Source organism: Vicugna pacos, chromosome 10, assembly GCF_048564905.1.
Source record: "Vicugna pacos chromosome 10, VicPac4, whole genome shotgun sequence".
Classification (NCBI taxonomy): domain Eukaryota; kingdom Metazoa; phylum Chordata; class Mammalia; order Artiodactyla; family Camelidae; genus Vicugna; species Vicugna pacos.
Window position 1 is genome coordinate 58188407 of NC_132996.1, and position 13079 is coordinate 58201485.

At 47.2% G+C, this 13079-nt stretch overlaps 1 protein-coding gene across 1 annotated transcript in view; it reads left to right on the forward strand.

The window, feature by feature from the left end:
* ALKBH3 (alkB homolog 3, alpha-ketoglutarate dependent dioxygenase) overlaps window positions 1–4721 on the forward strand; it is a 32082-nt gene extending 27361 nt beyond the window's left edge. Inside the window, exons 9-10 of the mRNA XM_006212326.4 lie at window positions 3494–3592; window positions 4357–4721. Of these exons, the coding sequence (XP_006212388.1) occupies window positions 3494–3592; window positions 4357–4485 (228 nt within the window). The 3' untranslated portion in view covers window positions 4486–4721. The remainder of the gene's footprint in view (window positions 1–3493; window positions 3593–4356) is intronic.
* The last annotated feature ends 8358 nt before the right edge of the window (window positions 4722–13079 follow it).

Here is a 13079-nt window from a genome sequence, read left to right on the forward strand (position 1 = left end):
GAGAGACAATATAGCCCTCCCCTCATGGAGTTTATCAGAGAGCAGGAAGGCAGACATTGAACAGGTAATTACAAGTATGTCATTTACTCTAGTGAACTTATGTTACTTTTATAGTAGGAAAAAAAAACTATGCCAATGATGATTTTCAAGCATCAATGTTTGTAATTTCTAAGATACCTTTTTATGACAAGAAAGGTGTGATTACATGAGAAGTCTGCATAGATCTCATACAGTGTGAAGTGTCCTTTTCCAGAGAAAAGAAAACTGTTTAGATTTCTTATCTGTTGGGTGGTTGGTAATTAATGATTTAGCAATAAAAGCACCCCAGGTTTTTTTTTTCCCCCTAAATAGCATTTTTCTAAAGGAAATTGAATAGGCTCAGATCTTGGTGAGAGTTGTGGAACCTTGGAAAGGCCCAGCATTCGTTGGAACTTATAAGCATTCAAATGAACTGGCTGTGGTTGGGGAAGGAATGAGAATGTTGATTAACATTAATATAAAAGTGTCATTTTTTTTTTTTGCTTTTTTTGTCTATTTGTGTGGAAAACCAAGAGCATCAACAGCAAAATCCACGCTGCAGGCTGATGTGACCCCTCAAAGTTTCTTTTAACTGGGATCAGGAATGGAAAATTTTATCTTAAGCCATGGCTTTTTTCGGAGTGTGTTTTGTTTTGTTTTGAAGAAAGACCTGAGTAAATCAAAAGAGTTGCAGAGACATGTTTTGGTAACGTAGCCACGCTTAATGGCTGTGAGTGAGCTATGCGCTGCTCTATACAGTCCGACCTGTGCTTCCACTGTCCCTTATCCATTTATCAGCTGAGCCTTTGTGCACAGCCACGTGAGCTCCTCTGGCCTTTCGTCTGCTTCCTAAGTGAAAAAAGTCTTTGTACGTCTTGGTTAAGTTAAAAGGTGACTCTGTGGTCTGTTGCTACTCTGGTCTCAGGAGAAGGAAGCATTTGTGAGCTCTGTGTTGCCTTGGTAGAATCTCTTGCCCTCTTTTCTGTCTGTCTCCTTCTGTGAAATAGGAATGCGCCTCCTAAGCCAAGAGTGTTGGGAGGAACAAATAACAAGCAGCAGAGTAGTGACATCACCTCTCGCTGCGGGTGTGCTCCTTCGGACTGACCAGAGTGGCTCCCTCCCAAATGAAGGCTCACCCTCTTTTTGCTGTTTGGTACAGCTCATGTTGTACCATGTATGTAATGTGTTTCAAACCAACCTGAGGCTTTCTCTTTTTTGAAAAACTTAGATCTTAGGAACATTAAGTGAAATGTGGCTCTGTTGACCATCACTTTCTGTCCCTGCTGATTTTTCCCTCTGGCACTTGGAATTCTCTTTCACATGCTGGGTCTGTTCCTGCGTCATGCTTCCAGGTAGAATTACTGTACTTACCGCTTCTTTTCCATTGGCCTTAGCACCCCCTCCTCCCCAATAATTTTTTTTCCATGTTTGGAAAACTGTGAGTTGTTGCATTTATTTGGAGCACAGGGCCTATGAGAGAGATGTAGGAGACAAAACTAAAGAGGAGGAGCAGGCAGGTCATCAGGAGCCGTGGGTGCCAAGCTAATGGATTTGAACTTCATCCTAAAGCCTTTGGGATGTCATTAAAGTATTTTAAGCAAGGGAGAGGAATTCTGAGGTCAAATTTGCATTTTATTATAGTGGCTCTGGCAGAGCAACACTAGATTAGAAAAATGCTCACTCTTAACTTTTTCAGCTAATTCTCCAAATGACTCCCCACACCTACTCTCTGGTCTCAGACACCTGTGTACACAGGTTGGGCCCTAGTTTCTTGGCTTATGGGCTTCTGTATACCCAATTCCTTTTTCCCAGAACATGCTTTTCCTCCTTAGTGTATTGCTAAATTTTTTTTAAAAATTGAAATATAGTTGATGTGCAGTATTACCCCAGTGTTCTAATGTCCTAAGAGATCTTCATCTCAGGATTGTCTTCATGTTGTGGTTAAGTGTCTTTCCTGTCTACTGCACTTTACTCTCCTGTCCTAGTGTCTGTGCTTGATTTATAGGTTAAGGCCCTGTAGCACTTCCGAATTATGTAGAGGGTACTGGCAGTTCTGTTTCTAGCTATGCTGAACCTTTATCTGATAACTGACATTACAGCCCAAATCAAGGAGCCTTGGACCCTCTAATCTCATGAACAGTGCACTCCCTTCTGATATCTTTTCTTTAGTAGGGCATACAACTCCTTTCTCTGGAATGCTTTTTTTCAGAGAGCAGCCTTTTGCTTTTCTGAGACGGAGCTGGGCCATCCGAGGACAGGGTCACCTTCCTGCTGCTCTCTGGCTGGCTGAGGGGTCAGAGGTAATGTTTTGGTGCTCACTTATTACTGGAAGACAAAAGATGGCAGGCACAAAATCGGTCCCTGGGACCAAAAGCTGTTTCAAACATTGCTTGTATCTTCTGCCTGTACTGCCAAGAGTTGAGGCCTGGAACCTAGACTGTTTATGAAAGTTCATTATTGTTTTGATTTTGATTTTCCTGGGGGAAATCATTGTAAACAGTTATGTTCTCAGAAGCACCCCTACAATAATAAACATAAACACAGCGTTGCAGTGAAAGCAATCCTGCAGTAACTCAGTGTAATCTCTTGCATCGGAAGTAAAGCAGATGAGTGGATGGATCTGCCCAGAATGAAGGCGAAGAAATCAGGAAGCTTGGGTCTGTCCCAGTCTTAATTCCTGACTTGCTCTTTGTCGCTGTGAACAAGGGAGTGGTTTAATGCACCCCTTTGTCAGCGGTGGAGGAGGAGTAGCACCACCTGTCGGCCACATTGCAGCCTGAGCTGTGAAGCTTCGTTATGATATTGGACATGAACTGACTGAGCTCTGGAAGAAAGGAGCAGTGTAGACATAGGCATTTGGATGCTAGGCGCTCAGGAGTCGCGATCCATTGGCAGAGGCTCCCACATCCAGTCTTCAGTTTAGCAACACTGTTCTGTTCGAGGCAGAGCCCCCTTCTTTGAAAAAATCTTGCTGTTGACTGTTCTGGAAAGAAACAAAAATATATCTCCAAAATCCCAAAGTCTTGTTTGAAAGCCGATTCTCCTAACACTATGTCAAAACACAAGGCACAGCATAAGGTGGATGTAAACAGTTCTTGTATAAACGACTTTGAATTCCTTCATAGGCCAGAATGTGCTTTTCTGCATTTTGGATGCTGATAATACTAATGCTAATAGCTGTTATTACTGTACTTAATATGTGCCAGTCTCCAAGTGATTTACACGTATATCAGTTGAGGCTCACAGCAGCCCTGTGTGGCAGGTACTACGATCATCCGCATTTTACAAATGAGTGAATTAAGGAACAGAAAGGTGAAATAACTTGCCTAAGGCCAAACAGCTACCAAGTCACAGAGCCAGTAAATGAAGCCCTGCCATCTGGCTGAGTGGAGATTGGCATTTCTTTGACCAGTGTCACAGTCTGCATCTTGATCACACGAACAGAACATTCAGTGCAATGAATGCTGTTTTCTAGGAGGAGAATGGAGACTACACGTATGTGGACAGAGTAAAGATCCCCTTGGATCACGGGACCTTGTTAATCATGGAAGGAGCCACACAAGCTGACTGGCAGGTGAGAACATGCAAGTATTGTGGGTTCACTGTCATGAGGAGGCAGTTTCCTGACTGGCTTATGATTATTAATTTCTATAGTAAACGTGGTGAAAAGCAAGTCGCTTTTATAAAAAGCAAGAGGCAATAAAGTGGCATCATTTCCAAGGAGTTTTGGTACTGCCTACAATCAAAGTGGCCCTCCACAGCAGTGGTGTCTGATAGAACTTCCCATGATGATGGAAAAATTCTGAATCTGTGCAGCCCAGTGTAGAAGCCACTAGACACAATGACTCTTGAGCTTGTGGGATGCTGTTGGTGTGCCGAAGAACAGAATTTGTAATTAATTTAAAAAGCTTCAGGCAGCCAGTGGCTAGCACATGGGGCTGCACAGATCCACAGCTTAGGCCAGGCCATTTTTAAGTTGTGCAAATTAATGTCAGAACACTTAGTATGAGAGGAGAATCTCATGCATCACTGGGCTCAGCCATTTATGTATCTTCTTATGAGCTCTGGAAAAGTGGCAGGAGGCTAAGAGGAAGAGCGCCACTTAGAAAAGATGAAACTTTCTTACTGTGAGGGCGCTGGCATATCATGGTGAGGGTGGGGGTGGGGGTTTGTTTCAGAGAAGGAGACATTTATCCACAAGACTGTAAAGAGCTATTACTGCTCATGAAAGGGGGGATAAAATTGAAATATGTCTGTGTCCTCATAAATAAGTTTTCAATTGCTTTGAAGTGAAAATGTAAGTGTGTTTATGTCAGAGTTATTCATATTTCCATTTAGCATCGAGTGCCCAAAGAGTACCACTCTAGAGAACCACGAATAAACCTGACCTTTCGGACAGTTTATCCAGACCCTCGAGGGGCGGGGCGCACTGCTGATGTGAGATCTTTGAGACAGAAGCCATGCTGAGACTGAGCAGACCTTCCACCATGAAGAAACTTCCAGAAGCTGCCCAGCTACTCTTGTGGTGTGGCTGTTCGGAAGATGAAGATGGTGTTTACTTCCCAGCTTGAAGTCCTGTTAAATGGCAGCCAGCAGTTCATGTTTATAATATGGTGACTGAGGGAGCAGTAATCCCTAACCACACTTCGGAATCACATATTTTCTTTAGGCAAATTAAAAACTGCTGTGGCTGTGCTCACAGATGGTTTTGTCCATAAGCAGTTTTTTCCTGCCCTCTTCCGCTTCATTTGAAGAAATATGAATGGACTTTGCCTTCAGGGTAAATCTGCACATGTTTGTTCCCTGTGACTTTAGCAAAGTGGAGATACAAATATGCGTCAGTGACTGGAGCCTTCCGCAGGCAGACAGCTGCTGAAACCCAAACAGAGCTCTGTTGAAGTCTGCCTTGACTCCTAAACATCTTGGCTTGTGTGCTATTGTGATGGAAAGCTGCGTATTCTGGGAGCACTTTACTTAGCTGAGTCTCCTTGCCTGCCCATCTTCCCAGGACACACTCGGGCAGGTTATAGGCCTCTGAATAAAGAGTGGAAGCAGTGCTCTCCGGCATATCTTCAAGCAGCCACCTGGACTACTTGGAATACAAGAGAAAACTGTCCCCTCAAAGGGAGGAATAATTGCATGATGTCATGAGAAATTTCGGCTGAAGAGCAGCAAACGCCCTGCTAGTGGCAGCTGTTCCACATAGATTAGTTTCCCCTGGGGAATTACTTAAGTCATTTAAACCCAAGCCAGATAGGAGAAGGAGCAGTCCTGCAGGGAATAGACTCAGTTACCTAATAGTTCTGTTCTCTTTCAATTTCAGTAACCCTATGACTAAGGCTTTCTTCTGACTCAGTGCTCTCTTCTACACAAGTTCCCAAGATTCAATCATTAGTCTGTGATGTCACCAAGGTTCCCAAAACAGAACAGAGGCTGCCCCTCATTGCATCATAAAAGCACGTGTCTTCCTGACCCCTTGACTTAGGAGCAGTGTGCCAGATCAGTTCCAAACCAAGACAGGGAAAACAGAAGAGAAAGAGAATGGAATTAAATGGATGAAAGTAGGGTGAGAGAGTTAGAGTTTCCCTTGCTGCCTGTGGGGAAAGTTTACAAAGCCTTCTTGCTTTTGGTCTTGTTTCCATTCCATACTGTAAGATAGATGATCCCCGTGATCATGATCAAGTGCCAAAGGCTGGGCAGGCTCTTCCCCAGAACTCAGGTGGATGCTTTGCCTGGCCAGGCTCCCTTCTCTGACAAGCTCTGTGGCTTCTTGAGTCAGAGTCTCTGTTTCTAAAATGTGGTTGCGTGTGCATAGCTCCTTTATCTAAGAAACACTAAATGCTTTATAAAATCTGAGCCTCATAGGAAGCCTTCCTGTGCGGGAGGTACAAATCACCATAACAATAAAATCAAACCTCTCTTTAACTCCTAGCTTTCCTCCTATTCAGACAGACAAAACCCGGCCAGGGTTGGGCAGCCAGCTTTGGTTATGAGTTGGATGTATGACCTGGGGAAATTCCTCTCCCATGCCCACAAATGAAGGCGCTGGCAGATGACTCCAGGTCTTGCCACATCTCTCCTAGTGCTAGATCATGCTCTCCCCTTGCGTCAGCTGCAGATTTGATCTCTTCCCTCATCACTGCCATGTCTGTCAGGGAAACGAATTCCTACTCTTCAGCACACAGCTTGGGCCACCACCTGGGTTTCTTCATCTGAGAGCAAGGTTTTGTTTCTTGCTGTCAAACGCAAGAACTGCTTCTTTCTACCACTAAGATAATGTCCCTTCTAAAATGTCAAGTAGGTACTTGCCATAAAGTAAAAGTACAGGGTGTAGGACCAGACAGGGATTCCAGACCCTGGCAAAGGATGCCCGTGCTCAGTGACTGCTCCAACCTGTTGCTGTGTTTTACTGGTGGCAGATCTTAACTAGGAATTAAGGGTGAAGCTTTTTTTTTTTTTTTTTTTTTTTGCCAACGTTACTTGTAAAGCAGAGGGGGCAAATATAATGGCTGTAGCATGAAGAAGAACAGGTTTAGTTTTTTAGCTGCCCCTTTTTTGAGCTTTAATAATAACCTGCCAGGACAATTCAGTAACCGTCCTAGGAACTTTATACATAATCCCTAATCCTCCCTAAAGCTCTGCTGTTCCCATTGTAAAGACTAGGCAACTGAGCCTCTTAAGTGGTGAGGCCATTTCATAGGGCTTAAAGATGGCAGAACCAGAATGGAAAGCACAGGCTAAATTCTGCCATGCAGAATTTAGGTGGAATAATCTACTGGGCAACCCCAGGCCCCTGAGCCTCAGAGCTTGCTCCTGCAGAGCCGGTGACCCAAGCTCACCCTAGTGCCCTGCTGGCCAGGCTGACTGCCAGGCCACTTCATTTATCCCCTGGCTTTCCTGTGCACCAGGGCAGGCATCTGCATCTCATCCCTCCTTAATCAGCTCTAGCATCTCTTAGAAACTCTGCCGCCAACTGGACTGGCATTGTCCGTTGTACTGAGGGAAGCTCATTTTGAGGGGACACAATCCAATTTATGGCAAAATAGACAAATTCTCATCCAACCTTCCTGGCAAGTGACAAAACAAGAGTTTCCTGACCATACCCAAGCAAACTTCTAGAGGTAAGCAAGTAGGCCTTCCTCCCTTTGTTTTCACCTGTGAGACTTCTGGGGACTTTGCCCAGACTCAGCACCAGGCTTCTTCCTGAGGCTGACCAACACCACGACTGATCAGCCAACAGCCTAGAGACGCAGGTCGGCTGCACACTGAAAACTTGTTGACAACAGGCAGCTTGCCTCAAAAGTGCAGATTGGAACAGTCTGACACTTACCATCAGATTGTATCCTCAGTATTAAAATCACGATCTGCGTTGTTGACTAAACCACTAGCCCACGTGGTGTTGATGATTCCTAATAAGTCTGGGTCACAGGTCGTAAGCCTGCCATTTTCTGTGGGACTCCCTGCTGCCTCCATGGCTGCTGTGACCTGCCCTCGCAAGTGGCGGATCTGTCTGGACCTGGTCAGTAAGGGGCACTGTCTCCTGACTTTTGTCATAGAAACCCCAGGAGAGTTAAGTGGGCCCTGTAGTGAGCAGAATGCTTCAGTTGGAGGGCTTCAGAAAAAGCCCTGACACATGATGGGTCCCTGCCCTGCTGGGAATATTTCTTCCTCGAGTTCTGGCAGCTTTTACTTGGCTGCAGAATATCTAAGGCCCACTTTGCCTTTTCTGGTCATAAACACTTGTAGGGTTGAATCTGGAGTCTTGATTGCTTTATTTTCTTAACTATGCCTTTGAAAAAGCCGAATGTTTCCATAGTGATGCATTCTGTTTGTTTAAATCTTTACTTATACGTGGCTCCACCCACATGCTCTCAGAGGGACCTAGTCTACAACTGTCCCCTTACCCTTTACCCCTTACCCCTTCCCATTTTCTCTTTGCAAGGAACCCTTCCCTGGATGAGACCTTTGTCAGTTTTATGCTGCTGAAATCCATTCTTAGATATGTTGATTCCTGTGTCTGAGGGTCAACAGGGAAATTATTTTGATGTTTATTAATGAGAGTGGAACACAGGCTAATGGTGCCTTTTCTAGCTGGCTTAGTGCTGCTGTGCCAAATTAGAAAAGTCTTCCCCAGCCTGTGAATAGAGCCCCATGCTGGGCTGGGCTTTCTGCTGGGCGTGGGGGCCAGTGTCAGAGAGGAGTGTAGGAAAACAGGATAAATTAGGTAGTGTTTTTGTAGCCAGCATTAATTAACCAAAAGATAGTTTTCTCAAATGAGCCAACTTGGAGCTGACCAGGGTATGTGTGCCAATGTTACCATTACAGTTATTTCTAGGTTGTCACTGCCCCTCCATGTAATGGTGATGTCATATTCCCTGGACATCAGGGACAGTCCCTATTCTCATGTGGCCTCCAAGAGTGTGGACATGCTCAGGCAGGATCCTGGCCTCTGACCCCATAAGCTTTTAACTCTGGACACACATTCTGGGTTTCTAAAAGTGAAGGAAAGGTAAAAGCCAGGAGGAAGCATAGTGTTTCCTGGGCCTGTTACATACATAATCTGATTTATTCCTAAAAGCAACCCAATGAGATGGTTGGTTTTTTTTTTAAATAGATAAGGAGACTGAGGTACCCAGAGGACAGATCAGATCCTGAGATCGGGAGTCCCTGGTGGGCAGGCATTTAGTATGGTCTCTGGGCCTCCCCTAGCCCTGGCCCCAGGCAGTCAGTGGCGGGTGGGGGTGGGGGCAGCCGCAGTCAGAGTCCCCTGGGGCTGGAGGAACTGCTTTTTTGGCCCCTTTACCGGCCAGCCAGCAAAGCCTCAGGTTCTTGCCTGGGAGCCTGGAAGCTTCTCCCCGTGGGGTGGGAGGCAGGAGGAAGTGGTGGGCCAGGCGCGGAGCTCTTGAGGGCCGCGTGATCAGGTTGCAATTAGCCGCCCACTGCAGGAAGGGCGTGGGTGAGCGAGCGCTGTGACAAACGCCTGCCGCGCACCGCCTGTGATGCTCCAGACGCCCCTGAAAGGCAAACGTGAGCCCGCGGCAGGCACTTGGCGGCGGCAGCGGCGGAGACGGAAGGTCTGCCCCTCCTTCCCAAGAGGCTGCAGTGGGAGGGTCCTCCCCGCCACCCTCCGCTGCTAGGTCGCTCTTACGACAGTCTGTGCCTCTGCTATCAGGTCCCTCCCTGCCCTCCTTGTCTGCACATGGAGAATGGGCCTGGGTGGGACCATCTAGGAAGGGAATCCACACCCTCCAAAAAGCGATTTGGGTTGAGAGCTGCTGTATCCTCCTTGCCTAAAGAATGTTTGTGGGATGAGGGGATGAAGGATGCTGTGGGGCCTCCCAAACTCTGGCCTGGGGTATTCGAGCTGCTGGCCACCCACCCAGTCAGGACTCAGGAGAGTCAGGGAGAGGAAGGGGTCCCTACAGGAGAGTCTCTTTCATGCCCTTGTTGGTTAGAGAAAAGTTTTCTGGAATGTTTTCTCTGAAAATGTATCAAGGGATTAGACACTAAGTTCTTCCCTGTCCCCCTCTCTCTGATGCTAACCGTTAGCCTCTGTTCACCTGGTGTGAGAGGGAAAGGTGGACACTTAGCCTCGAGGCAAAAATCAGGGGAGGAAGTCTGAATGTGGGGCTTCCCTCTCACCACCCTCCCCCACCCTCAGCCTGCCTCCCGGAACAGCCTCCTGCCCTGTGCTCGGAGCAGGGGGGCCAGAGAGGAGAGCTGGAGGACTCTTGCCCACGCCTTGCCCTTTTCCCCCAGAAGTCCTGTGAGGGTGTAGGTTAGAAACTACTCTCCCCATTGGACAGATGAGAAAACTGAGACCCCGAGGAGTTGAGTGCTCACCTGAGGGCCACCCAGGGAATGCGGCAGAACCAGCATGAAGGCCCACAACAAGCACCTCAGTCAGTGTTCTTATCACCACTCAAGTTCTGTGACCTCTTCTGAGATCCCCATCTAGAAGCAGAACCTGGTGACAAGAGGGAACATGGGTACACATAGCCCTGGAAGGTCGCAGTGCCTACTGGGGCAGCCCTTCAAGGAGTGGTATTGACAGTCCCTGTGCCGCACCAGCCAGGTGGCTTGATGCGTGGCAAGGATCCCTGCTGCAGCTCAAGGTAGCATCCTCCTGCCAAAAATAGCACAAGCCGAGCTCTGCACCAATTGCTCAGGGGAGTTAGCTGGACAGTTTCAGGCAAGACTGGCTCAGATCCGCCTTTGCAGGGGGGACCATACCACTCATATCTCAGAGCTGCCTGCAAGGGTGGAGTTAGGAAAGAGCTATGACACTGCACTCTGCCACAGCCTCCACGTATGTCAGACTGACCGCAGAGTCCTTGTGGATACAGCCGCAGCTTGAGTCAGGCCGACCTGGGCTTGAATCCCACTCTGCCCTTCCTAGCTGAGTCACCTTGGACCCATCACTCAGCCCCCAAGCCTCAGTCTCCTCAGCTGTGAAATGGACACAGAAGCAGCAACCTCCCCAAGATCCTGTGAGGGTTGAGATCATGAATGTGACATGCCTGACAGTAATGTACTTACTAATGTAATTGTTTTGAGTGGGACATTCCACATGCCCTGCTAGCCCCGACCCTCATGCTGGGTGGGCGATCCCGGTGTGACTGATGGATGGCCTCGTGACCCCAGTCTTTCCCCTTGTCGGGCTCCCTGGATCCCTGCACCTCTGTTGCAGTCAGCAAGGGGAGGAAGGGCAAAATGGAAATTGTGCTGAAAGAAGCTGATCATATTAAGGTCCAGCTGCACTTAGGTGTCTCCTGGGAAGTTCTCTAGGCCGAGATGAAGAGAACTCCCAGATGCCAAAGTGGCCTCATATCAAGACCTAGTCGTTCTCTGCAGCCCCGCCACATGCTCCCCAGGTAATTGGTCTCCTAATGCACCAGCCCTGGCCTGGTTCCAGCGCCTCTTGCCCCGCAGGTCAGTTCACCATGTTTCCCAGCTGGGTGAGCAGGTCACAGACCAGTCTGACGCACCCCCGCCAGTCGCATTGTTTTCTTGTCCCTGCAGGCCATTTCTAGAGTCTGTACAGAACGCCTTGGCCTGAAAGAGTAAACAAGATTGCCAGGCTGGGATTCTGTTCAAGACCAGGGCTTTTATGTCCAGAAATTGTGTGTTAGATGCTGTGGGGAACACATAAAAGGAAGACACAATCCCTCCTATTAAAGATGGAAATAAACTGACATGGTTTTTATTTCCTTCCTCAAAATTGGTTTTTATTTCCTAACTACAAAAGGAATGTGTGTTCTTTGTGAGAAATTTAAAAGAAAGATAAAAGGAGAAAGGAGAATCATTTGTAACTTTACATCAGAGATGACAAGTCTTTGCCCTTTCCAGTGGATTTTTTTCCCTACATATTTGTATACTTTAAAAAAAAAAAGAAAAAGCAACTTCATATTGAACTCATCATCTTGTAGTCTTTTTCTACTTGTTTTGTACATTGGTGCATGGCATTAATTATTGTTCCCTACCGTGGTTTTGAGTGGCTGTGTAGAATTGTATATAGTTGTAGCATTATGTAACCGGTCTCATTGTGTTGGATAATTTGATGGTTGTTGAGGTTGGAGTTGTTTTTGCTATTAGTAAGTGTTCTGTTGATTTTGGAAATCATGAGAGTGAATGGGGGAGGCAGGGAGATGGTGTAGCTAAGAGTCCAGGATCTGGCCTCAGTCAGGCCTCAATTCAAATAATAAAAGAACAGGTAAGTTAAATTTTTATGAAGCCTGATATGGTGCCAGGCCCTGTGTTAAGTGGTTTGCATATATTAACTCCTGATTTATTAATCTACACAACAGCCCATGGACTAGGCACTACTTTTAATCCCCATGCTACAGTTGTAGAAACTGAAGCACCATCCCTCTTCTCATGCAGCCTTCCTGTGGCTAAACCTTTGTGTACATGACTGTTTCTTAGAATACATTCCTGCAAGTGGGGTCCTGCCCTAGATTGGGAAGACCGTATATATCTTTAAGGCTTTAAATACATAATGTAAATGGCTTTCCAGAAAGGTTGCACCAACTTCTCCTACCAACAGTGTTTGAGTGTATCTGCGAAATTCATGCCATGCGTTGAGCATCAATAATGTGCCAGGCTGGTGTTCTAGAAAGCTCCTCTCCTTGAAAGAGAGACTGTCCCATGCCTGGCATGGAGTCAGCAAGCCCTCGGTATACCTTAGCCAGTGTTAGCATTGTTGTGTTATATGTGATTTGTTGAGAAAACAAGACTCACACTTGAAAAACCTTGATAACAAGGTGAATGTAAAATGAAGAGTCCTGATAATGAGCGCTACAGGCATTGGAGGAACATGGGATATCATTTGGGATGGTAGTCAGGGAAGGCTGCATGGTGGAGGAGGCATTTGGAGAAGGACCCTGAAGTGACAGCCCAAAGGTTCATGAGCAGTGGCTGCTGTCCAGGGGCTTGTGTAAGGAGTGTTGAGCTGGAGGAGAGAAGGTAAGAGAGGAAGATGGGCCCAGATCAGGCCTGGGAGGAGGGGATGGGACTGGAATGGGAAGCCTGGTGGGGGACCAGGACAGGAGCCCAGGCAGAGAGGTCTTTGTGTGTGGCCTGTTACCTCCTTGGAGTGGTGAGGGGAAAAGATGCTGGATTTCCTGTTGCCAGTAACACTCCCTCTTGCCATGAGTGCTGAAGCGAAAGAAAAGCAGACACAGGACTCAGCTGTGAGGTCAAAATATCTGACAGAGCTGGACGGGAGATACTCCCTCACCAAGTCTGGGCCTTGGGGCACCCTGTTCGAGGAAACAGCACAGCAGGCCCTGTCCTCACCAGCTCCCAGGGCAGTTGCTGTCCGCCCCACTATGTCTGCTCACGGAGAGCAGAGGAGGTGAGTCTCTTCCAGGTGGGGGACACAGGAGCTGAGCAGCATACACACTCTCTGTGGGCTGGCAGATCTGGACGTGGGCAGGAAAGGGATTCACCATCCCCCAACCCACTTCCTTCTCCCAAGCTCCCCTTTCAGAGAAGTCTGTCCTCCTCTCTTGGGGGAAAAGTGAGAGGAGAACATTTCCAGTATTCTTTCCTCCTGGGGT